Below are 23,073 nucleotides of genomic sequence, written 5' to 3'. Positions count from 1 at the left end.
AGTTAGTTGTCTGCCTTTCCCTCCATACAAGCAAACTTTCACACATTCACTATGCAAACAATACTAGGTGTGTCAATGCTAAAGACTGTACTGCTACATAAAATCAAAAGGAAATGATAAAAAGCCAGCATTTATTACATCAAAACAAATTTCAACAACGAAAAGACAATACGGTTTGTTTGTTTGAGTGAGTGTTTGTTTTGCCTTTTAATTTCGTTAAAACACTTTTTTTTCAATATCAAATGGGATAAATCATTATAAAGGTTTATTATAAAAGTTGAAAAAAACCCTTTGAATATTATAGCTTTCGTGACAACATTTTGATGATTGATGTTATCGTCCATCTACTATCAAGGGGTCATATGTTAATATCTTAAGTCCAATGTGTCACAATTTGTTTGTTTTTTATGAAATAATACAATAATATTTTACAATTGTTTACAGCGATAGCCTACATTTTCCTTGAATACAACATAACTTTAAAGGGAAATTATCGTCCATAGTATGCATATCAATGCTTTGTGATCGACATCTGGCAGCTGTTTGGCTCACTGTGGAATAAAAAGCGCTGTAATTCACTATTACTGTCCACAATGGTTTGATACCGGAAATGTATTTTTAGATAATTCAGCACAGTGATTGGAAAAAGATAATCTTCAAAGTGATTAAAGGATGTATCAAACGTCTCGCTTGTGCTCATGAGATAATACACTTAAAATGCAATTGAATTAAAAACTGCAGCTTGTAGTGATTCATAAGGTTTAAATTTAAAACGATGATAATTGTGGTACTATTTCTGTCATGTGCAGTAGGACCTATGCCGATTAAAACAGGTGTTTATCAGCATTCGTGTGGTTTCACGCCAAAAGAATCTGCCCAGAATAGGCATGTGTGAAAAAAAAATGGTATGCTGGTTTGCTTTGTTGAATATATTTGTTTTTAAAGGATTGAATTTTAATTCTGTTTCGTGTGAACCCTCCCGACTCTAATTATACTTTAAAACGGGGAAAAGATAGCCGTCATTATGACTGTACAATGAAAGCTGTTTCTCGAATTTGATTTTATAATTGTTCATCTTGCATGCTAATTTTGTTAGTACTTAAAGGGTTAAACTAAAATTTTGCTCCTCTCGTTTGAGAAGCTCACTTGAATCCTTGCTCCGATGTCCTTTGCACCGCTTGCTTGCCTTGCGACCCAATGAAAACATTTTCATTTGCAGCTACAAACTCAGAATGAGAGAGCAGAGTCAGTATACTTTTGTATAGAACTTGTCTCAGTCACGGTCAATGTGCAGCTGAAACCTTAAAACAGAACATTACATCCATCTATCGACATAGTTGATACTCATTGCAGCATTTTATGCCTGCTGTCAAATATATATATATATATATATATATATATATATATATATATATATCATATATTATAATTCACTTGATTTTTCCCCCATTTCATTAATCAAGCTTCCACACATTTGTAACATACATTTAGAGATCAATGAAGAGTAACACATATCTGAAAATTGAGTGTGTACAGACTTAAAGTAATATTTCAGGATACAATATGGATTCAAATTAGTCTACAGTACGTAACATTCATATTGACTGATTAAGATTATTAATTGTGCGGGGAACCTACAGAAAAGGAGATGCTTGTGGGGGTATTTGCAGAAAAGAAGTCAAGCACAATCACTTACACACATCGCATACATACGTACACTGCACGCACGCAAGTGAATTTATGTGTAGTATACCATGTAGTATGTCATCTAATACTTGCTATTTAGCAGTGTAGTTTGCACAAGCACATTAAATGAGGTCGAATGTGGGAAGGTTAATCAGATTATTGTTTTTTGCTGCTGTTAGAAGTAATGATTTAATGGTATGATATCAACAGATTCTTATGACCTCTGCTGAAAGTGGATGCAAGCGTCAACTTCATCATTGAAACATTTCTCAATTCAAATCATGAAAGGTGCTCTCCCTTCTCTGGTCCCTTCTTAAACTTCTCACCCTTCGAATCCCCTTCCATCCCGTCCCCCAGTTCTTGGCAACTTGTGCCAACCTCAAATCTTTGAACGTATATAAGATTCGAAATCCGTCTCCCGTCCGTCCGTGGTTCCTGCAGCCTTCCATGAATAGGAGAACGGGTCTCGGGGAGCTATACGGTCACGAATAAACGAGTGAGTCAGTATCCGGGTAATCTATTAATACAGCACCGTGTTGTCCCGGAATCCAGGCATTGGATACGGCTCGTCGGAGCTGAAGCAAGGGGATGTATGTTCAAGTCTCCTGGGGCAGCCCTGGAAAGCATGCAGGAAGAACCCTGGTGCATAATATCATACCCTTTCACAAAGAATCTCCAAATTTTACTCAAGTTTCCCCAGCTCATAGGACTCCATCTTTGAAAATGAAAATAGAATGCCATGATCAAAAAACGAGGAAAAAATGACGATTGCTATAAATGACATACTTAATCAAAATCGCGTTTACTGATGACTCTTTTTTTTGTCTTGAATCTTTCCTTAGAGTTGCATAAATATTCAATCTTTTCTTCTCTCGATATGTCACACACATATACATATAACACAAAAACGCACTCATTCATTAACGTGCACATTGCTATCTTTTAATGTGCACTTTATTTCCAAAAATAATTTCGTCATGGAGATTAAATAAACAGTTCGTTGACACGGAGATTGTGAAACGTTAATAATCTTTCTGTCCTTCAGGGAAACGAGAAAGAAATGTGTTCAGAGACTGACATTTTTGTGAAGTGGAAATCTTGAATCTGTCAGGTATTTTCGAACCAAAATTTCAATTCTGAACCTTTTATATTAAGGTCTGTTGATCGCACCTTAAACCGCAACATCTGCTAGGTGACTTCTTTGCACTCATTTGCAACAGGAGCCCTCCATTTTTGTCTGACTCTCGGCGAAGGTTGAGGCCTAAGTCACTTTCCCCTGCTAGCCATCTCTGCTCCACCCGTCCGTCCACGATAAGTGATTAATCCTACATAAGAGCTCTGCTGTTAGCGGAAGGCTCATACCGTTCAAACGGTGTCGGGGAGGAGGGGGTCCATTTGGCGAACGCACCAGAACGCGCAATGTGTCATGCCCCTGTAGGTCGACGATTTTGAACCGAGAGCAGGTGTAGGGTTATAAGTGGACTGCTCCCCACAAGAGATCGTGTCTTCGTCATTTGCTGTGTTGCAATGCTATGATCATCTTCGCTATCACCTTGAAAGGCCCGAGAACACTGACTCTTAAGCATGCGACATTACACTCCGCATCTTTAACGATTGATACATGTATTGAGAGCCACAAGTTGAATGCGTTGCTGCCTGATCTGAACGACCGAATTTCTCTGCAAATCATCTTGGTCTGAAAGGTGTAATCAGTTGTTTCAGATTTCCCAGAGTTCTTTTTTTTTCTGTAGACGGAAAATCCACAGACCTCTTTGTGTTAAAAGTGTGGAAAGAACACGACCACTATTTTGTGTTCTTGTGATCAACGAAAACTTAAAAAGAGATATAAACACTTTCACTTATTGCCCATCGACAAGGATATCTCCAACAAGTCGTCTACAATCAAAATTTATTTGCGATTATGGAATCACTCTTCAAGGTTTTTGCTGCCAAGAAGTTCCCCGTCAAGAAATCGTGGTTCGGCCTTAAGCACGAGTTTCCGAAGGTCTTCTACACTCCTCAGGTAACCATGGCAACCGTCATCTGTGTGTACATATCTGATTTCTTTTCAAATTCATTGCACATTTTTCTATAGCGTGGTGTTTGTAAATTTGTTATCACAAATATTCTTTTACTCTTTAACATTTTTTCCAAATTGCATTTTAACCATCCAAAGCAGAAAAGTTGTCCACTCAGCTGATAGTTGTTAGAAAGATGACAAGTATTGTTCTGTAAATCGTTACTCCTTTCTCACTGTTGTACATCCATTATGCCATTGTGCCTGACGTACATTGTAAAGTATCTTATCTCTATGTTATGTGGTACTCACGGGAATTTCCACAGGTACATGATTGCAGATGGTGTTTTAAATGTTTTACTCCACTGACGTTATTATCAGGTAGGAGTAATGTGGTGTAGTGGATAAGACTCTTGATTTTTAAACAGAAGGTCAGAGTTCCAGTCCTACCTATGTGCATTCATTTCTGGGCTAGATGTTTTGCCCACGATTTACGACGATGTTACCCTTAACCCATGCGTTTTGATGGGTTCCTGGAAATGACTTCGTAAAATAATCACCGCACCTTCTGGAAAGCAGTTTTAACACTCGAGACAATTATGCACACATTTCGTTGATCTTCAAGTTTCTAATGACAGCATATATCATTTGATTAACGTGGTCTTCAACCAAATTGGTAACTGATGAAGATGAGCGAGAGATTTATCTAATTGTTTTGATAGTTAAAAAACGAAATATATTCGTTTTCCTTTCGTTGTCATTCGCTCGAAATCAATCGTCGCACTTTACATGTGAAACCGGATCAATCTGCTCTGGATTCTCCACCAGTAAGACATCATGTAGGAGCATTTTTAAAGACAGGGCTTAGATTGGTGGGCAGAGAGCAAAACTACCTAATACCCTTTAATGTCAAGCGTGTGACAGCCGTTTCAAGCTTGCGTAAGAAGACTGTGGTCAAGTTGTGGTTGGAAAGGTGCATGGAAAGAACATAAAAGAAAAACATCGTCCGTCACTCTCTGAAGTACTCAAGACAAACCGTTACCTCATCAGTGTGATTGTAACTCTCGAATCTTTACTCTTTCGAATAAAAATTCAAAGCTCTTTCACATCATTGAACTGTTGGTATACGTATACGTCAAAATACCGTATACGGTATTTTGACATACGACATGTGGAAATAAGCATGATAGGTGATGACCAGAATTCGTCATTTCTTATGTATCATCATCTGATCCTAGATTATATGACAGTCTTCTCTTGTATCTCGTGTAAACCACAAAGGTCAAACCTCGCATGATTAACAATGTTCTTTGAAATGAATGCCCTTAGAAAAAAAATGAAACAGCTCATTATAATTTATGAAGTCCATAAGGGCTTTAATGTCAGCTTACTGAGATAGTGAGAAGAAATGGAATCCTGTCATTATTTCCTTATCGTGAAGGTAAGACAGTTACAAAGCGTCAAGCCTATGATTTATTAGGTTTATACCTCAAGTTCTAACATTTACTGATAATACTATCAGGTTTATCGCCTTCTTGTCTAAGCTCTCCTGATTTCGAAAGTTTGCCACGTTTTATAGAAACCTTTCTCATTTATGATTCTCACTTTTAGTAAAGATATGAGGAATTCAATCAATCCATCTATATCTAAATTATTTTTTAAACAATATTCAAAACATTTAGTATCATATCAATTTTAAGGTAGCAGTACAACATACAGGTAATCCTGCATCGTGTGGATTTTTTTTTTTCAAAAATCAGCCCACCTTCACAACCGAGGCTGGCTTAGTCATACACACTCACGGGTCGGTTAGTCAGAAGAAACCAAAGGTTCTTCTATTGTGAAATCTGACTTTTTGCTACAAGATGGTAAAGATGAGAGGGAACGTATCAACCTTTAACAAGGCCGAGTGTCTAGTGGTTAGAAACCAACAGGTGCCGGCTTTTTCTCTCTTTTTTCTCTTTGCAATCAAATCTTTAGGTAATTTTGATCAAAATGGCAACTTTGAATTTCGACCGTGGTTCTTTAAAGGAGTAAGAAATGTAAACATGCAGATAATCATGCACGAAAAAGAAAATCACAAATTTGCCAATTTGGGACAAAAACATTGACTCTTTTAAGACGTGTCGGTACCCTGCACACGGTCATCCAAATACTCAAGATAATATCTCTGCATGCTTTGTCTGTCGAGAATGAATGTTTCCTTTTGTAAATGTATCAGATATTATAGAATAATAAAAGGAAAATCCGTCACTTCATGGGAAGGGGGAATCTAAGAATATTTCTATCTTAACCTTTTCTTAACCTTTACTCTCAGTGGGAAAGACGTTGGACGTGCGAGGATATTGGCAAATCTCCGCAGATTCAAAGAGCACTTAATACAGCTACCTGCCTACGGCATGGCTGGTCGTATTCAGACTTCAAGGAATTAAGTAGGCCCTACAGTGTCACAAGAAGTCATGCCACCGAATAGAAAGGGGAAAGTTACCCCTATATAGTAGGGGAATCACCAAGTTATACAGAAAGAGAGAAGAGTTGAACGTACCTGACAATTTGGATCCCATTTTGCTTTTAAATATCAGCTTTTAAAAAAAAAAGTCTGTTAACAGGGTCTCACTCACTGATTAATACGTCGCTAAGCCAGTGTGTGCATGTGAAAATGTTTAACATACTCTACCTGGTATGACTCTTATTGATTTTCGTGAACCGTGAAATTATTAATGTTTATTTGATCATGGTAGTCGACATTTGTGATTTATATTGTATTGCAGGTTATACCTAGGTGAAAGAAAAGTTATTATACGAGAGAAAGAACACTGAGATATTGTTCATCAGAAAATCCCCCATCGTCACGATGACCGACTTTTTGGACAATCATCGATAAGGTTTCGTGAAAAGCTCTCAGCAGCTAAATATAGATGTAATGAGTCCACAATCTTAACCTTGCGACCTCGTTACGAAATCATAAGTTTATTCAAGAAATGCCAATTACGGCAAAAAATAACCCAATCAATCAGGCCCATGCCCTTTTACTTAAAGCACGTGGTGGATTTTAATCTGCCTTTAGAATCTCTTTCTTTTCAATGACGTCAAAGTCGAAACGTCCTTTAAAGAAGGCTTGCCCTCCTTATGTCCCATGCGTGCGTTGCTTCTTTGTTGAAGAGATATACCTTTGTCTCTTGAAACCATATGTTGTCTCCAGCATAATTCTTGAGAGCTTAAGTCACCAATTCAATATCTGGTTAATGCTGGTTAATTTGTTATATATTGTAATATTTAGAACTGCTTTTGTTTTTTATTTTTATCATTTGCCGCAAAATACGAGTGATGAATGACAAGTGGATACTATCTATGTATAATTTTCTTTTGATGCTTTGGAGGAGAAATAGAAAAAACAATATGCTATAATCATTTCGCGGAAAATACGTTTTAGGGAATGTAAACAAATACCACATGACCAAAATTATTATATTATTTCACAGTAACCATGATTCCATAATCATCTGAAAAATGGAAAAAAAAACAAGTAAACTTGCAACTTCTTCACTGGGAGTTTAATGCGAATATTGCAATCATTCACGACTAAAGATTCTAATCATAAATAATTCAATAACGTATGTTATATGTTTGAAATTGATTAATACTTAAAGAAACTATATGAGTGCATTCAAACTTTTTGTGCTTGTTTACATTTTGTAAATGTCAAAAGAACAAACACCATTTGAAATTTTCTCCTTTTTTTTGCACACATCTGTGTGGTTGAGCTACATTTCTCTTGTAAGAACACGTTTTGATATGTGGGCACTCGTCGTACATTATTCTCAGCAGAGAAGTTCTGTATTGTTTGCATATAGGCCTACCTATACAGTTATTTAAAAAAAAATCATCACACACACACGCACTAATATTTAGGATGTTATCATAGGTTTTCATTCCATTTCATCATTTCATTTCATTTCATTTCATTTCATTTCATTTCATTTCATTTCATTTCATTTCATTTCATTTCATTCATTTCATTTCATTTCAAGCATGGCACATGCAACGTACTTCAGCCCGGATACTGTTCTTCCGCAGGTCCGTCGTGGATAAAATACCACATAAATGTATCGGAAATGAAAACAAAACTCATACATATAAATGTATTATCATTGAGAGCATGACCGTGTGACTATTGCAGTTTTTAGATTTTGTTTGTGTCTAGATGTCCATTTTGATTGAAAACGTATCTCGCTGGTTTCGAATAAAAAGGCAAACATCTTTGGCTTCAAATGCTAAAGGAAGTGACCTATGCAAGCCTCAATAATGTAACGCACACGCAAACGCACAAAGCACACAAAACACATAAAAAAGCACAAGTACACTCCTTCCGAATGGTATATCTCTCTACGTAGAATGACATATACAATGTATATTATAGGCCATTGTCGTTAAAGTCCTGACACCAGTGTGGTGCCAAGTAGCCTTGAACTGCAAACGAGACGGGAAAACGAGGAATCTTTGTCCTAGATCCTGTAGAAAACTGCCCGGGGAATGGGCAAATCATCCTACTTTTCTCAGGTCGTGATACTCATCATGAACTGCAGAAGCCTGCCAAGTTTGGACTCGTATAACAAACTTCTCTTTCTCTTCATTCTACATTCGTCTCCTGTTTACTCCGATACTCCCCTCTTTTCCAGTATATCTGCATACCGTATGTTGTATTACAGCATGAAAGTACAAGTGGGTATCCATAGTGTGTCCCCTGGCAGATTCGTGGATATTCTCCCTCGTGTCGATATAGGAAGGAAAAAGACAGTGTTATTATGATACCATGGCGTTACTTCGATGTTATCTTCCCACGTTTGGTAAACTGACGACTTCGGTTTCACTAAGTTGTGACATGTTGCTGTATATTTCAACGCGAAAATAGCAAATCAGATGAATATCGGGATTCCGCATACACATTTTCCGTTTCTATCGCACTAGCAGAATATTCATCTTTGGCAGATATATTGTTGCCAGAAGAGCCATCTTCATTTAGAGTGATGAAATAACCTCTGACATATTGTAGCATGGCAGCCATCCAAGATGAAACATTGGAAATATTTGCAGCCATGTATTGCTTTGCAAACGTACGTGCAGACACACACACACACACACACACACACACACGCGCGCGCGCGCGCACACACACACACACACACACATACACTTCCTCCTGACTCCAAGTGGCAAACTCTTCCTCTAAGTTTGTTTTCTTTATAGTTTATTCATAAAAATCTATTTCAGGGTTATCAACTTCCCCCCCCCCCCCAAAAAAAAAAGTTGTGTGTCACGTTCTTGAACGGCAGGGCGCAGTGTGCACGTAGTTCTCTTTATTTGGTGATAACATCGTTGTTGCTTGGGTACCCTTATCGTTCGAGGTTTCAAAACTAGTGACTCCCAGTCAGATTTCTGTGCCTTTAAGGACCATTTTGAGACTTCGACATTATTTGGTTTCCATGAAAACGAGAAGCAGGAGCATTAATTTTGATTGCAGGTGACTTCGGCACCTGGACGAATTCCCATGGTGGCTTTTGGTAAGTATACTTTCGCTTTGTGTGCGTGTTCATGGCTGATATCAAGTATAGTACAGACCAGAACAAACAAAAGTTGTAACGAAGAATTACTTCCAAAGGCAGTTTGAATGAAATGTGATAATTGTCCTCTTGTATGTTGTTGTCACAACATACGTATTGGTTACATAAACTGCTGGACACTGAATTAAACATGATGCAGATCTGTATCGTCGAACCTCGACGGGTTTTAACTCGTGCAAACTGAGTCTGATATTTTTGCTATATTACCATCTCGATGTTCAACACATCGCAAAACTGTCCCTCTTTATGATACACAACGAAGGATCGTTACCGTTTAATGTGTGTCCTTGGAAAAAGTAAGCTAGGTATATCATCTTCATCTCTCTCCACTTTCAGCTTTCCCTCTCGATCTTTCCTCGCCAGAAATCGAATTTCCGATGCTTCCAAAAACCTTGCCAACATCCGTGTGCTAAAGATAGAGCGAACTGTCAGTCCAATGCTGATCTTGGTCCCTCGGAGTATAACAGCTAGGGTGGGCGTGACATGCAGTGAGACTACATCAACATGGTTTTTCTTGATAACATTAATGAAATTTGGCCCTTAAGACGCACATATTACAATGTGTACATGATCGGCACATTTCTATAGAGCGATCCCGAAATTCTTCTTTGTTGGATTATAGTCAGAATCAGCAGAGGCGTTTAAAAATATTGTGCATCCCAAGAAATAATGAAAAAAAAAGTAGCAAGACATAAGTGGGTAAGAGTGCCCATTGTAAAAATCTGAAGCTTCTAAACCTTCTTCTGTCTCTACTGTCACATTGCTGCTACCTTTAGTTATTGTGATCTTCATGGTCATATATCATTGAAAGATATTGTTTTAATGTTACACAATATGCAACATGAAGAAAAGAAGAGCTCGTTGTCTCAGGAATTTTTCCTTTTTAGTTTATCTAATGAAAGATGTTCATGCTTAATCTTGTAACGTCATTGTGAAAGAAAGCAGCGTGCAAGGTAAGTGTTTTTATTTTATGATATATAGGTTCGCCCCTTCCTACTTAATTATCAGTGATAGTGAGGAAAAGCAGACAGGTGGTTGTGAGAGTGTTAGGTACGGAAGGAAAGCAGCGTCTTCACGAGGCGCAGGTGAGAAGAAACTTTTCTCGTTTGCAGCTTGATTGGATCAGGAAGGTGGAAGAGATCCACATCCCTGACTGGATCACACCTCTTAACGACTTGTAAACAATGTAAACTATCGACACGCAAGCATTAGAGGAATTTACAGTTCGAGATTTAGGAGTGGGAAATCTTGAGCCCTCTACTTAATTACCGGGAACAAGCTGTGAAACTAATGCCTATACCTCGGGAAATGAGTGAAATAGATGTAATCTTATATCTGTTGGTGTCTCTGGAATTTATTGGCGTGCGTGCGCGATTATTTATATCTTCCTTTCTCTATCATTTATCATAATATTATCATACATACATAAATACTCTTGCCCTTTCAGATACTTCATTTTTAAAAATTCATGAGGACTGATAATTTTTTTAACACGAACAATCGTATTGACATCCGTTATATATCTGTACAAAGAGATGTGAAGATGGTTATCACCTTATATTGTACTTCAATATTTTACATATCACTCCTGTTTTAGCGAACTGTAATGAGCTTGAATTCAGAAGTTGTCATCGAGGAGTGGTATGTTCCACACGGATGACTAAGTACAGAGTGCTAACGAGACGGAAGGAAGTCTGGCTTTTCACGAGAGTCAATACCGGCAATAAATCGTTGAGTGATGGTGAGCCGCGTCGAGTAAGTGGCCGAGAGATTGAAGCTCGAGGAGAAGGGACCATATACATCCCCGGCGATAATCTCTCTTTCAGGATATGGGAGAGGAAATTTCTCGTCAAGACCCATCAAAGAAGCAATGATAACGCTGTCAAGGCTAATTCAATTGGGTATACTCTGATTGCAGGCCTAACGCGTGTACTTCGTCGGATCCGTGTCCGTGAAATGACGTTGTGGAAAAAAAATGAAAATATTGCCCTGTTTTGATCAATTTTTTTTTCTGCCTCTTCTTCTTACAATTTTCTGTTAAAAACGCTCTTGACATGCTTGAAGTGTGCTTGCAAAATCTGTGTTCTTTACATTCTTAGGTTGCCAATGAGTGTCTCTGATAATCTAAAGACGGTGAAAGAGTGATTAACTTTACAAACGAATGCCGTCGAAAGTCAGATTTGCATCATGCCTTCGTGAAATGAAGTGCTAAAGTTGGCGTAAAGCCCTCAGAAATGTCACTTGAAGGGCATTTTTTTTTCTTGTTTCATTAACATTACAGGAAGCCACCGGCACATTAACCTCATGTCCAGTCTGCAACTACACCACTGTCAGGTGCCACGCACACAGATACACACACACGCACTAAAAACGGTGTCTTAAGATCTGCTTTTTAAGTTTGAGTTCGAAATAGGGGAAATAAAGTCAAATGTAACAATAGTATCTTTACAGAAAACAAAAAAAAATATATAGAGAGAGATTATACATAAAACATTGCATGTTTATTACTTCGATGCTCCTCTACTACCACTTTCCTTCTAGTGGCGTCTACCAGTCTGGCTCTTCGTCACATACCGTGTCCTCTCCACTTGTTGCGTCTTTGCCTCCTTCATCTACGCCCTCGTGCGCGGGGTCGCCAAGGATGGCAGTCGCCACTTCATCTACCTGTCGACGTGGGAAAACTTCGCCTTTGATTGCTACTTTGCCGTGGCCACCGCCAACCTCATCGTGAGTCTTCGCAAGGACCACCTCGAGCGGTTGAAGCAGGAGAGGGAGCGACAGCGGCAGGGCGGGCTCCGCAAGCTCCTCAAGAAGTTCAAGAAGCAGCCGAAGGAGGAACCAGCAGTCAAGCAGGAGGACGAAGACGGTATGTTTTTGTATGGCTGTCTTTGCGTGTGTGTATGCCTGTGTATAATGTGTGCACATTGTGGGTGTACGTATAATGTGTGTGGGTGCCACCGGTGGTGTGTCTCTATGTGTGATGAACAGATTTGGAGGATACTACTAGTAACTAAGAGCATAGTGCTCACCAAATTCAAGTGAAAGGTATGGAGAAAATTTTCAACTATCCTTCAGTGAAGGGAGGCTATGTACGTGTTTTCAAAACTATGACAATTAAAACGGAAGCATTGTCTGCAGGAATCGTATCCTGATCAGAGCCATGAAGAAGATGTATGAAGTTATTTATGAAAATGTAACGTAAATGATCCTTTGTTAGTTATTTGCGGCTGGTTTTTGTTTTGAATATGTGCGCGTTCTATTTTCGCAAAGACCTAAAGTAATACCGGATGGCGTCATGTGGAATAGAAAGAACCAAGATATCGTGTAAGATTGGTCAAATGAAATTGTAAAATACCCAACCAGGGGTCCAATTTATAACAGCACACGTTTACCGTACAAACTGAGAGTGAATTTCCTTCAGTTTGATTCTTAACATGTCTGTTTATTCCACGACAGAGACCCCACTGAGTTACAAGATCCAGTGGTTCCTCTTCAACACCACGGTACCCATGTCGATCCTGGTCACCATCATCTACTGGACCACGCTCTACACCTCTCCCCAGAGTACGGACCTCTCCGAGCTCAATGTCCACATCCTCACCATGATCCTCAGCTTCGTCGAGCTCTTCATCACCGCAACGCCCGTGCGCTTCTGGCACTTCATCTACCCAATCGCCTTCGACCTCCTCTTCGACTTCTTTACCGTCATATACTGGGCGTGCGGCGGGACCAATTCCGAGGGCAAGCCGTATATCTGGCCCTTCTTAGACTACGGCAACGAACCGGGTACAGCCGGAGGAGTATCCCTTGGGATGATCCTCTCGCTCCTGGTGCTGCAAGCCATGATGTACGGGTTCTACAAACTGAGGATCTGGCTCGCAGGCAAATGCGGGATGCATCCCGACCTGAAGACGGGAGGCGACGAGAAGGAAGGCATGGTACAGGGACTGATGGCTGATTCACCATGTTGATATAGCACGCTATGGTCCAACGGATGAAACCTATGCGCGTGTGTATGCGTTTGTGTGACAGATACGAAGTACTCCTTCTTACATGATTTTTACGTCACATCTGCGATGTTCACTGGGCAGTGACGCGAGGATATGGTTACGTCAAACAAGCATCCATTTTGGGAACGCAAACGAGTGAACAACACAATCGACAGCCAAGTGCAGTATTACCATGGCTTTATATCTACAGAATATCAGCGGTGTTGTCATAAGTTGTCACTTTGGTTGTTCGTTCAGATCAAGTGATCAAAGAGATTCTCATTGCAGTCACGGAAGTAACGTATGGGTCACGTAGTTTCTTCTACAGCGGACACCGCTCTAAATGTCACTGAAATATCAGAGAGACTGGATGAAATCGCTGCACATTGATTGTGACGGGTCATTCTGAGAACAAAACTGCCTGAGGAAAGACATCGGTGGTTTATATACGAGACGTGTTTCGCAGGTCATGCGACAGGCAATGTGGCATTACTGGAAAAGCAAATGTGTGTGTGTGTGTGTGTGTGTGTGTGTGTGTGTGTGTTTGGTTCATCAAGTCGCAGCCTCTTTTCTTGTTACCACGTAAGTTGCAATGTAGCATTGTGAGAAATGTGTAGCCCGCCGTCGCTTATGGTCTGTTGCATGTCAGCTGTGCTGCATTGAGGCTTTATCGATTAATGTATAGTTTAAATGCTTACGCGGAATGAGTGAAAAATGAAGGCATTGATTAATCAACGTGCCAATTTGCAGAAAGGCAATCAACTCGTTTTAATTCTTGCATTAGACTATGAAAACTTTTTTTAAAAGGATTGCACTGTATATACAAAAACGGGGAAATAGGAAAAAAATGAAGAAATATATTTTAAAAAAAGAGAGAAAGCTGATGAAAAGTCGACAAGGATGAACAACTTCTTTCCAGAAATGTGGACCATTGCAACGTGCTCATTATTTTAATAGGTCGATTGCAGTTTCTACGTAGTTGTTAAGAAGACTGACGAGTTAATCTATCAACCCTAAAAGTTTATCAACTTTTTCGAGTTAAGCCTTCAACACTTTTTCCTAAAATGTGTCGATTGCAGAATTGCATATGCTTACTTTTTGAAGTATAAGATACGCCAAAATTATGGCATAATGGATTCAGTGCCGAAATGATGCAGAAGACTCAAATATCGAGTACCCGGTATCCAAAAAGGAAAACAATTAAAAACCTAGAGATGATAATACTGCATGATTTTTGACAAATGTTTATATTATTGACCTGAAATAAAGCGCAAGAATGTCGACAATTTTCGAAGTTGGTGTCTATTTTTGGAGAAAGACAATCATACGCAAAATGCATATGTATGTATTTACATTTAGACTAGATGTACACATAATGCATTTCGTTTTTGACGAGGTTTATTATGGTTTAGCAAATTGGTATCTTCTGGACGTAAAGTTACAGTAATGAAACGTTAACAAAAATATTATGCGCCAGTGCACCATAACGCCATGCAGGCCTCACACACACACATTTCACATACACTTGCTCGCGTTCGTATACGAAGAAGTTCGAAAATTAAACAACAGTGTATACAGCAACATAACTGACGCCATTTTTAGCAGTGTAGCACATATACGCATAATTTGTGTGCAATAAGGAAAATGGTGTTCATATAATGCATAAATGACGTGATTTATTATTTTTTTCTCAAAGGCAATAATAATGTGTTCAGTGGAAATATATCTAGTGAATAAACATACAAGTACTCCTTACGAGCAAATTTACAAATCAAGTGTTTAAATTACTGATATCATGGACAAAAAATAAAAACACAAATTTGAAAGACACCTTTCCGCACAGAATAACCATTCAGTATACAAAACCGAGTTGTGGAAACCTCAAATCAAGACAAATAATAAAAAACAGAAATTCGTCTTTACTAGTTAAAACAACCTTTGAATGATTTCAATTTTCTCTGGTCATATTATGGGAATGTGCACTATAAATCGAGACATCACTGAAATCAGAACTGCATTTGAAAAAGATGGCTCAGAAATTATTTCGTTATGATCATATCAATTGCGTTAAAAAAACACGAACTTTTGCAGCATGTTGTACGTATAACTGACAATAGTAAATTGACGGCGGCTCACTTTTACTCTCCGACATTACACAAATCGACTTATTTACCTAAACTTCACTAGGATTTCCTTTTTCGAAAGTTATCGACTGTACAACTAAAATCTTCAACTGAAATAAGAATTCATCAGCCTGTATCCATTAAAAATGCAGTTTCAGTCAGGTAGCAGTGGTTTAAAGGCGAGGTGATGAACTGGGCAGGAATAAGAATGACAAGCTAATGATGGCCGCGTTCAAACCATTTACCTTGACATTTTTTTTTTTCAAAATATTGTATCTCTACAGGACGAGTTTTAACTTCTACGGCATATTTTTTTTTTCCGGTGTGCAACAATTTTCAGCCTGCCACACCTCTTCCTATCTCTTAATCTAAACATTGATGCAAGTTTTGTATGTAACTACGCTCCTAGGTTCCACCTAGCTTACTTTTGTCGTATTTCATTTCGTACCACATAAGTCTGTTACTATTTCTTTTATATTGCTCGTAATCATCAGTGTTTTTAGTTTCAGATAGCAACCTGTTCTTCTTTTAGATTGATATCGTTCACTTTTTAAATCATGATGGCACATTAAACAAATAATAAGACTGTCCACAATGAGCCTATACCTTTTATGACCTTTATACTTGACCTCTTTCAAACAGTACATAATTACCTCTTTAACCCTTCCAGTCACACAGAACACATTTTTGTGGGTTGGTGCTATGCATTTCAATTTACTTTACTATCCATTGTTTGTCTTGTTTAAAGGCAGAGTACAAGGTTCTCTTTTGTGTCAACTATTTGTTATCATACTTGACTCTTATATCCCAGCATAGTTTTAGAAAACCCGAGTTCATATTTCCCTGTGAAAAATGACATTTCGACATTTTTCAGTGTTTGCATAGGCCCTATTTGACGAATTCAATTTGATAAGTTTTATGTACTGTTGGGTACAGAATGATGCCTTGTTCTAGAAAGACGGCAGTGATGTCGGTGAAGTAGGATTTGGACTTGACCGCAAAGGAGCGCAGGATTTCTTTTATGTGATGCTAAGTTCTATGAATTTGACCAGATTCTTTCTAAAGAGATGCCGACGATTTGTTGCAGAAAACAAAAATGATACAAGTCCAATGATACTGAACCTTCAACCTTGCGATAGCAACTTGGGGATCACAGACCGTTTGCAAGGAATCATCATTTGAGTTGTCACCTTTACGGCAGTCGGCCATCATAAGGGTTCCTAGTACTGTATTCGTACGCCACAAACTTTACATCTATACTCTTTCTCCAGTCAGCGACAGTTTCATGAGAATAAGATGATTATTTCTGCAGCAAATATTACCCTCATAAGTTGATGGGTTAAAGGATGTGCTGAAAACACTGTTTATCACTGACTCGATTGTCCTCAAACACTAAGTTCAAGAGTTCCAGCTCTATAGAAGGCAGTACTCCCGCCACTCATGGGAAATCAGTAAAAGTTTTGGTTGTATTTCCCTTTGCAGAGATCATATGCGATTTTTCACGTGAAATACTTTTCTTAAGGAGTATCTTGTTTTACAAGGCCTCATGAACTTGGTGTTTATCCCATAGGCATGTGACACGGAGATCCTTTGTTTGTTAGTCTGAAGCAAAGTTTAATGCGAGCAGAAACAGGTCTACTATGTCATGATCCCATGATTGTTGGCCACGCACTCTCAGGCTTACTCCTCACTCAGAGAATAGTCTCGTTCAAAGATGACAGACAGGCGGCGTTATCATCGTATAATAAGTTCCTAGAGAACGAATCCATCTTTACCGCATGCTGATGGGATCATCATTAATCTGAGAATCTCACTTCAAGGTTCTGCCATATCTGTCATTATTCTGTTGGAACATAGAAATTAAAATGAACTATAAATTTTGCATAAAATGCACGGCATCTTATTCTCTCCAATTGTCAGCTTACGATAAAAGGGGTATCCTAGTGCAGCTCTAAATTATCCTGCAATGGAGAACACAAATCTTTAGCACAACAATGACAATTGAATTGAATGTGAAAAAAGGGTACTAGTAGTTTTGTCATTTTGAAGTTTATCTAATTTTTCAGGAAATAGTTCTTGAACAGTCAATATGAATACGCAAATAGTAAAGAGATGATATCATCCCCTCACAACTTGCCATATGAATACATAAAATGTTAAAATGTTTATTTTTTCATTCACATGCAATTGCGCCCAGGGCTAAAATCCTTACACTGTATATATCTATAAACTAATTATCATTCTAAAGTTATTCAACAAGGAATAACATCATTTGTTACGTCGACGTAGGGCAATTTGTCAATTAGTTACAATAACATCATTGTATTACACTTTAACGACAGAAACAATAATTTCTCTTTTGATTTTTTCGTGTGATCAATGGAAAATTATCTTATTTCATTTATTGTTTTTGCATGGTACAAAAATCCATCAGCAAACCACTTTCAAAAACATTCACATTGAATCATCATAGATCATTAATCATTGTGAGGTGACGACATCAACAGCATATTTATGTCGACTGTACAAAAACTGTTCTATTTTTCTAACAATATTATGTTACATATAATGGGGCCTACTTTGCTCGCGATATAACGAAAAAAAAAACTGCCGGTAACAAAGATTTCGTTGTAAACAGAGTCGACTATATCACAACGCAGTTGCGACTGAGCTTGGGACTGAGATTGATTTTTATTTAAACGATGATAAATCAACAACGTGCGCACACGCACGCCCAGGGCCCCGTTTCATATTGTTATCAGTGACAACTGCTACATTTCTATGACAAATTTGCTTTCAGCCAATCAGATGCAAGGATTTCAGTAGCTTGTAACAACTATGACAAAACAATTGTCACTGATAACAAGTTTTATGAAATAGGGCCCTGCCCATACTTACCAAGGGGAAGATATTTGTTGGCTATCACCAGCTGGCCGACCGATATGAGAACTGCTCGTAACCTGTCCTTCTGCTCTTCCGGCTTAACATTTGCCCTCCAACTGAACAACATGTCTTTGGTGCCCTTGATCGTTACTCGAGCTCCCTGTAGGTTGCTCTCTGCGTACCTATTGGTTTCCGCATTGGTGAACCCTAAGGCTAGGCCAAGGCGCTCCACTTCTTGCAAGGGAATTTCGTTGGCAATGCTTGGAAGGACGCCCTCTAGGTTAACTTGAGATGAAACACGTCCTCTCTGTGTTGCAGTACTGACGAAGCAACCAGTAAAAAATAATAATAATAATAATAAACGAAACAGAAATCACTAAAGCAAAAACGTTCATGCCATATTTTTGTTTTGTTGCATTGATTTTGACTCATAAAACAAATCAGAAACGCCCTACACCATGCAGTGTAGAAAAAGTTTAGCTAATTATAATGACTTTAATGAACTTTATTTTCTCCACAGCAAACTTAGATTGAAGTGACAGCTCATTATTTTCAAAACATTCAAATGTATAGAGAGTGGATAAGACTCCTGACTTCCAATCGGAGGATCCGAGTTCGATTCCGCTCAGTGCTTACGTCCTTGGACAAAATGTTTTTAGCCACCATGTCCCTCTCGACCCAGGTGTATAAATGGGTATACCTGGCAACACTAGGGCCCTCTGGTAGAGCAGTGGCAACACTGAAGTGACTACCCTGGGTAAAGAAGACCTCATTATTATCATTATCAAAATTAATAATTCTATCAGCAAATCAAACATTGAGTTACCTGTGATATCCGTACCATTTATCTTCATCGTGAAAGCATCACTGCGTCTGATTATAGTAAATATATTTGGAGCATAGGCCGAGAAAATAATATCTTCTGAATGTGTCTATACCCATTTGCTCCTATGTAGTGCGATTTTTACATTCTGTGAAAAATAGAGAAACAAACAAACAACTGCTATTACCATAAAGCCAATGATAACATACAGGTCTATGATGTAAAATTTGCCTTTGTTATCCACGCATTAAAGGTAGGAAAATTTGACGTAATATCACCTTTAGACTCTTTTGTTTTTTTCTCAACCATTATCACAAAGACAGAAATAAGGTCTATTCAAACATTTCGTAAGTGATGTATACTCTTTCCACTCACGCATCATTACTCTCTGATTGAGGTAAAACTGCTTCATCTTCTCTGGCTGTTTGTATGACGTACTTTCCTAGACCGGAAGAAAAGTAAAGCAAAATCATTGACAATTATAACTCACTTTATACTTCAAAGGCACTGTGATACACTGAACAAATTAAATCAAAAGAAATTTATTTTTGTAGAACACGTGCACACACACACACACACACACACACACACTTATTCAACCAAATTATCAATACAACTGTATTTATACGCTCGTATGAATGATCACACAGGCACACACACACACACACACACACATATATATATATATATATATACACACACAGATACACACATAATTATTAGCACAATACAGCTGTATTATAGTTCATAAATCCGACATGTTCTGACAATCAGCAAATCTTTATTGGAACATTAACTTCTTCTATGCTTATAAATCATATCTTATAATCAACCCTATCCAGAATAATTAACAAATGGAAAGTTCAGCGGCAAGCAATATTTATGGCAAACGTTGTTACCCTCACTAACGTCTGCAAAACTTCATGCATACACTCACCATCTTCAACTCGTTTGGCAAGTCTCACAAGCTTGCTATCCCGCAGATGACCGCACAGCTGTTCTCTCGTACCGCCCTTTGAGAACCATTTGGTGAGCATATCCGCGGTCCCTTGGAAACCGCTTGGTCTGGTCATGTTTGCGTGTTCAAATCTTCGTATCGCTGCATCATTGTAGCCCAAACGAAAACCGACACGTCGTATGCTATCGATTTCAATGTCCTCTGCGATATTATACAGTTCTTCCTCTGTTAAAGATGGTATGCTCATTCTTAGTGAGTATAATGCAAATCAGCTGAATTGTAACGACACTCACTCTAGCCTATTGAAGTGTAATGAACTGGCGACAGTTAACGCTCTACTGCAGTAATAACGTCCTATTTAACCAGTAGCTGCATATTTAATACGCGGAAGTGAGTGTGTGAAACTCGCAACTCGCAAGCGGAAGGAGCGCGGATTCAAAATCTATGGCAAGCCATCCATGCACATAATGCAAATATGACAACATGAGAGCAGAGCATCTACTTCCATCCCATACACCTTGCAGAAGTCTTGACAACTATCAGAAGTTTTTGAGAGTATTATTTGAACACTTTTATGATTACAAACTGCTAAGTTTATATAGACTGAGGATCATGAAAATGGAATTTGGTGAGGTTCATGTGATAATAGGAGCAACTATTCCGAATACCAGTTAAGCGTACCATACATGAACTGCTGCTGGTAGAATTGCGGGGATTCCCCACACTTCCACGGAGCCACTCACATGGCAGTCTCTGCTTGCCACATTAATTTCCTGTTCGTAGGTTTGTGAGTGAAATATGTGTACATTTTAATCATTTGCACAGAGAGGGTTAAAGACCCCCTGTCGAGCATTTCCGGTCCTTGATGGCTTCTGCTGATGTGAACGATGTGTCTCCGCATGTCAAGTTCAGGGGTTGTGTGATTGTAGAATATTATGCATTGGATGTTTTGTAGCCTAATCGTTGACCCCCCCCCCCCCCCCCCCCCCTATAATTATTCTGACCCACCGTAAAGCTCCACCCATTAGAAATTTGCCTTGTCCTTTATGATGACGCTACCAATATGGTAAAATCAAGTAAACAAATAAGCATATCAATGCCTTATTATAAAGTTGATAATACCTGGCAATAACCAGGTGTACCAGCTCATAATAGCGAGCCAGCTTTTGTAATATACCGTACTCTCAGTCCTATATAAAAAAAAAAATCTTATCTTATCACTCGACCATCTTAATAGCTTACTATTGTGAGCTTGTGCGTTTGAGCTTGGGCATTGTGGTGCTTATTCTGACTGAACTTATTTTTCCATGACATCATGAAAGGCAAAATAATCTTTATGTTCCATGGATGCAGGAAAAAGATATGTTAAATGTTAAGATATGTTATGTGAATGATTAAAATTCCATGATTTATATTGTTATAGAAAAATACAGTGTTTGTGACTGGTACGTCTATTCCCATCAGTGCAATTCGACAAGTGACGGAACTGAATGAGGACAGGGGACTTTGAAGGCTACTAACTATATCACATGGTTAAGCGGCAGGGAATGCAAGGAGATTCGTATTCTTACTCTTTGTTTCTTTATTTTCTCTTTGAATAGCTCATTTTAGCTATATGTTCTATACAACTAGAGTATAATACCTTCACAAACATAGTTTTCATGGAAACATAAAGTTGATGGTTATTTGTTCTCCTATAGTTCTTGTTTGTTGCTCACTTTGTACATTTCTTCCAGTTCCTTCTAAGGAGTTATACTGGTAGTGATAATGATGATGATAGTTATCAATTACGATTATCATCAATATCGACGTTATCATTGTCATTCTTATTATTTTGGTTGTTATCGTCATCAGCATTTATCAATATTATTTGCTCATTGATAGAAACAAAGAGAATCTTAAAAGTTTAAATACATTTTTTCTGACATGGCGAAAGAATCCTTGACATTATATCTCCTTAAGAAGGTAGCGGAGTATTAAACTGCCCTCACATGAGTGCTGTGTCAGTAATGTCAACAACTTATAAAGGCACGTAGAAATTCTGTTTCCTGAAAATGTTGTAGACTTATTCAATCTTAATGACACGTAAAGCAATAAGAAAAAAAAAGAGAGGAAAAAAAAAGAAATCTGCATTGAGTAAATCCATTCTTATATTTTGGGGCAAGTATACACATCCCTTTAAATGACCCCAATTCTGGTCACGTGACTCTGACTCGACCTCTCTCGCGTTCCTGTCAGTCCCTGGCATTTTTCTTAAGCGAATTGCCATGCAGTGGTTGCAAATATTCTCCGAAGAACTCATTTCCTCGTGATTCGACTGATGACCTCATCTAGAGCAAAACAGTTTTCTCACCTCATGGAAGAGAGATGAACTCAATTTCCCAACACATATTCAGGAATTCAGGTTTTGTTTGTCCGTTTTGCTCGTCGTAAACAAAGGTATCCAGGAAAATTACACAGGAAACGTTGTAGTCACAGAACCATGTCACTAGTTCAACGTTTCCTTGTGGTGTTTGATATTAACACAGTACCCATATCAAGTTTGTTGCCGTTTTCTTTTTCCTCCCTATCTCCCTCTCCTACTGTCTGTCTCTTTCTCTGTCTGTCTATCTGTCTCTCTCTTTCTGATCATCATATTTGTGTTTATGTATGTGTGTGTGTGTCTGTGTGTGTGCCTGTGTCTGTGTGCCTGTGTGAATGTGTGTGGCAACACCTTCAATTAAAACAATTATGGCCGTTTGGGAGGAAAATTTTCTCCTCGGGTTTTTTATTCCATTTTCAGGGCACTTATTATACAATGCACGGAACAATTTCTTTCAGCATTAAGCTATGTTAAGCTTCTGACTTGTATGTCCTTCATTTTCTTGATGGTACGGGATCTACAATTGTACGATGGAGCAAATTCTCAACGGTGGCGTTACTAGATATTTTTGACTGGACATCGGCCATGTAGGGCCCTATTTCATAAAAGAT

General features: G+C 38.4%; 2 protein-coding genes across 2 annotated transcripts; one reads left to right on the top strand and one right to left on the bottom strand.

The window, feature by feature from the left end:
• Positions 1–3,607: 3,607 nt before the first annotated feature.
• On the top strand, positions 3,608–13,295 carry LOC139722034 (uncharacterized). The gene is made up of 3 exons (XM_071633356.1): positions 3,608–3,709; positions 11,866–12,190; positions 12,781–13,295. The coding sequence occupies exons 1-3, from the start codon at positions 3,608–3,610 to the stop codon at positions 13,293–13,295; spliced, it is 942 nt and encodes a 313-aa protein (XP_071489457.1).
• Positions 13,296–17,392: 4,097 nt separating this feature from the next.
• LOC139722078 (uncharacterized) lies at positions 17,393–20,449 on the bottom strand. The gene is made up of 4 exons (XM_071633400.1): positions 20,080–20,449; positions 19,518–19,584; positions 18,335–18,639; positions 17,393–17,397 (listed from the first exon to the last, which is right to left on the bottom strand). Exons 1-4 carry the CDS (start codon positions 20,345–20,347, stop codon positions 17,393–17,395), a joined length of 645 nt encoding a protein of 214 aa, XP_071489501.1. The 5' UTR covers positions 20,348–20,449.
• Positions 20,450–23,073: the final 2,624 nt, after the last annotated feature.

This window comes from Diadema antillarum, unplaced genomic scaffold (assembly GCF_040938485.1).
Source record: "Diadema antillarum isolate AM-2024a unplaced genomic scaffold, OU_Dant_1.0 scf00000156, whole genome shotgun sequence".
NCBI classification, from domain to species: Eukaryota; Metazoa; Echinodermata; class Echinoidea; order Diadematoida; family Diadematidae; genus Diadema; species Diadema antillarum.
This window is presented reverse-complemented; position numbering and strand designations above follow the sequence as displayed.

Bases quoted from the DNA above. Each gene is read 5' to 3' on its own strand.
- LOC139722078 (XM_071633400.1), bottom strand. From the start codon at position 20,347: ATGAGCATACCATCTTTAACAGAGGAAGAACTGTATAATATCGCAGAG. The intron at 19,585-20,079 runs GTGAGTGTATGC...CTTCCGGTCTAG, and splicing joins TGCCAAACGAGTTGAAGATG to GAAAGTACGTCATACAAACA. The intron at 18,640-19,517 runs GTGAGTGGAAAG...TTGCTTCGTCAG, and splicing joins CAATCAGAGAGTAATGATGC to TACTGCAACACAGAGAGGAC.
- LOC139722034 (XM_071633356.1), top strand. From the start codon at position 3,608: ATGGAATCACTCTTCAAGGTTTTTGCTGCCAAGAAGTTCCCCGTCAAG. The intron at 3,710-11,865 runs GTAACCATGGCA...CTTTCCTTCTAG, and splicing joins AGGTCTTCTACACTCCTCAG to TGGCGTCTACCAGTCTGGCT. The intron at 12,191-12,780 runs GTATGTTTTTGT...ATTCCACGACAG, and splicing joins CAAGCAGGAGGACGAAGACG to AGACCCCACTGAGTTACAAG.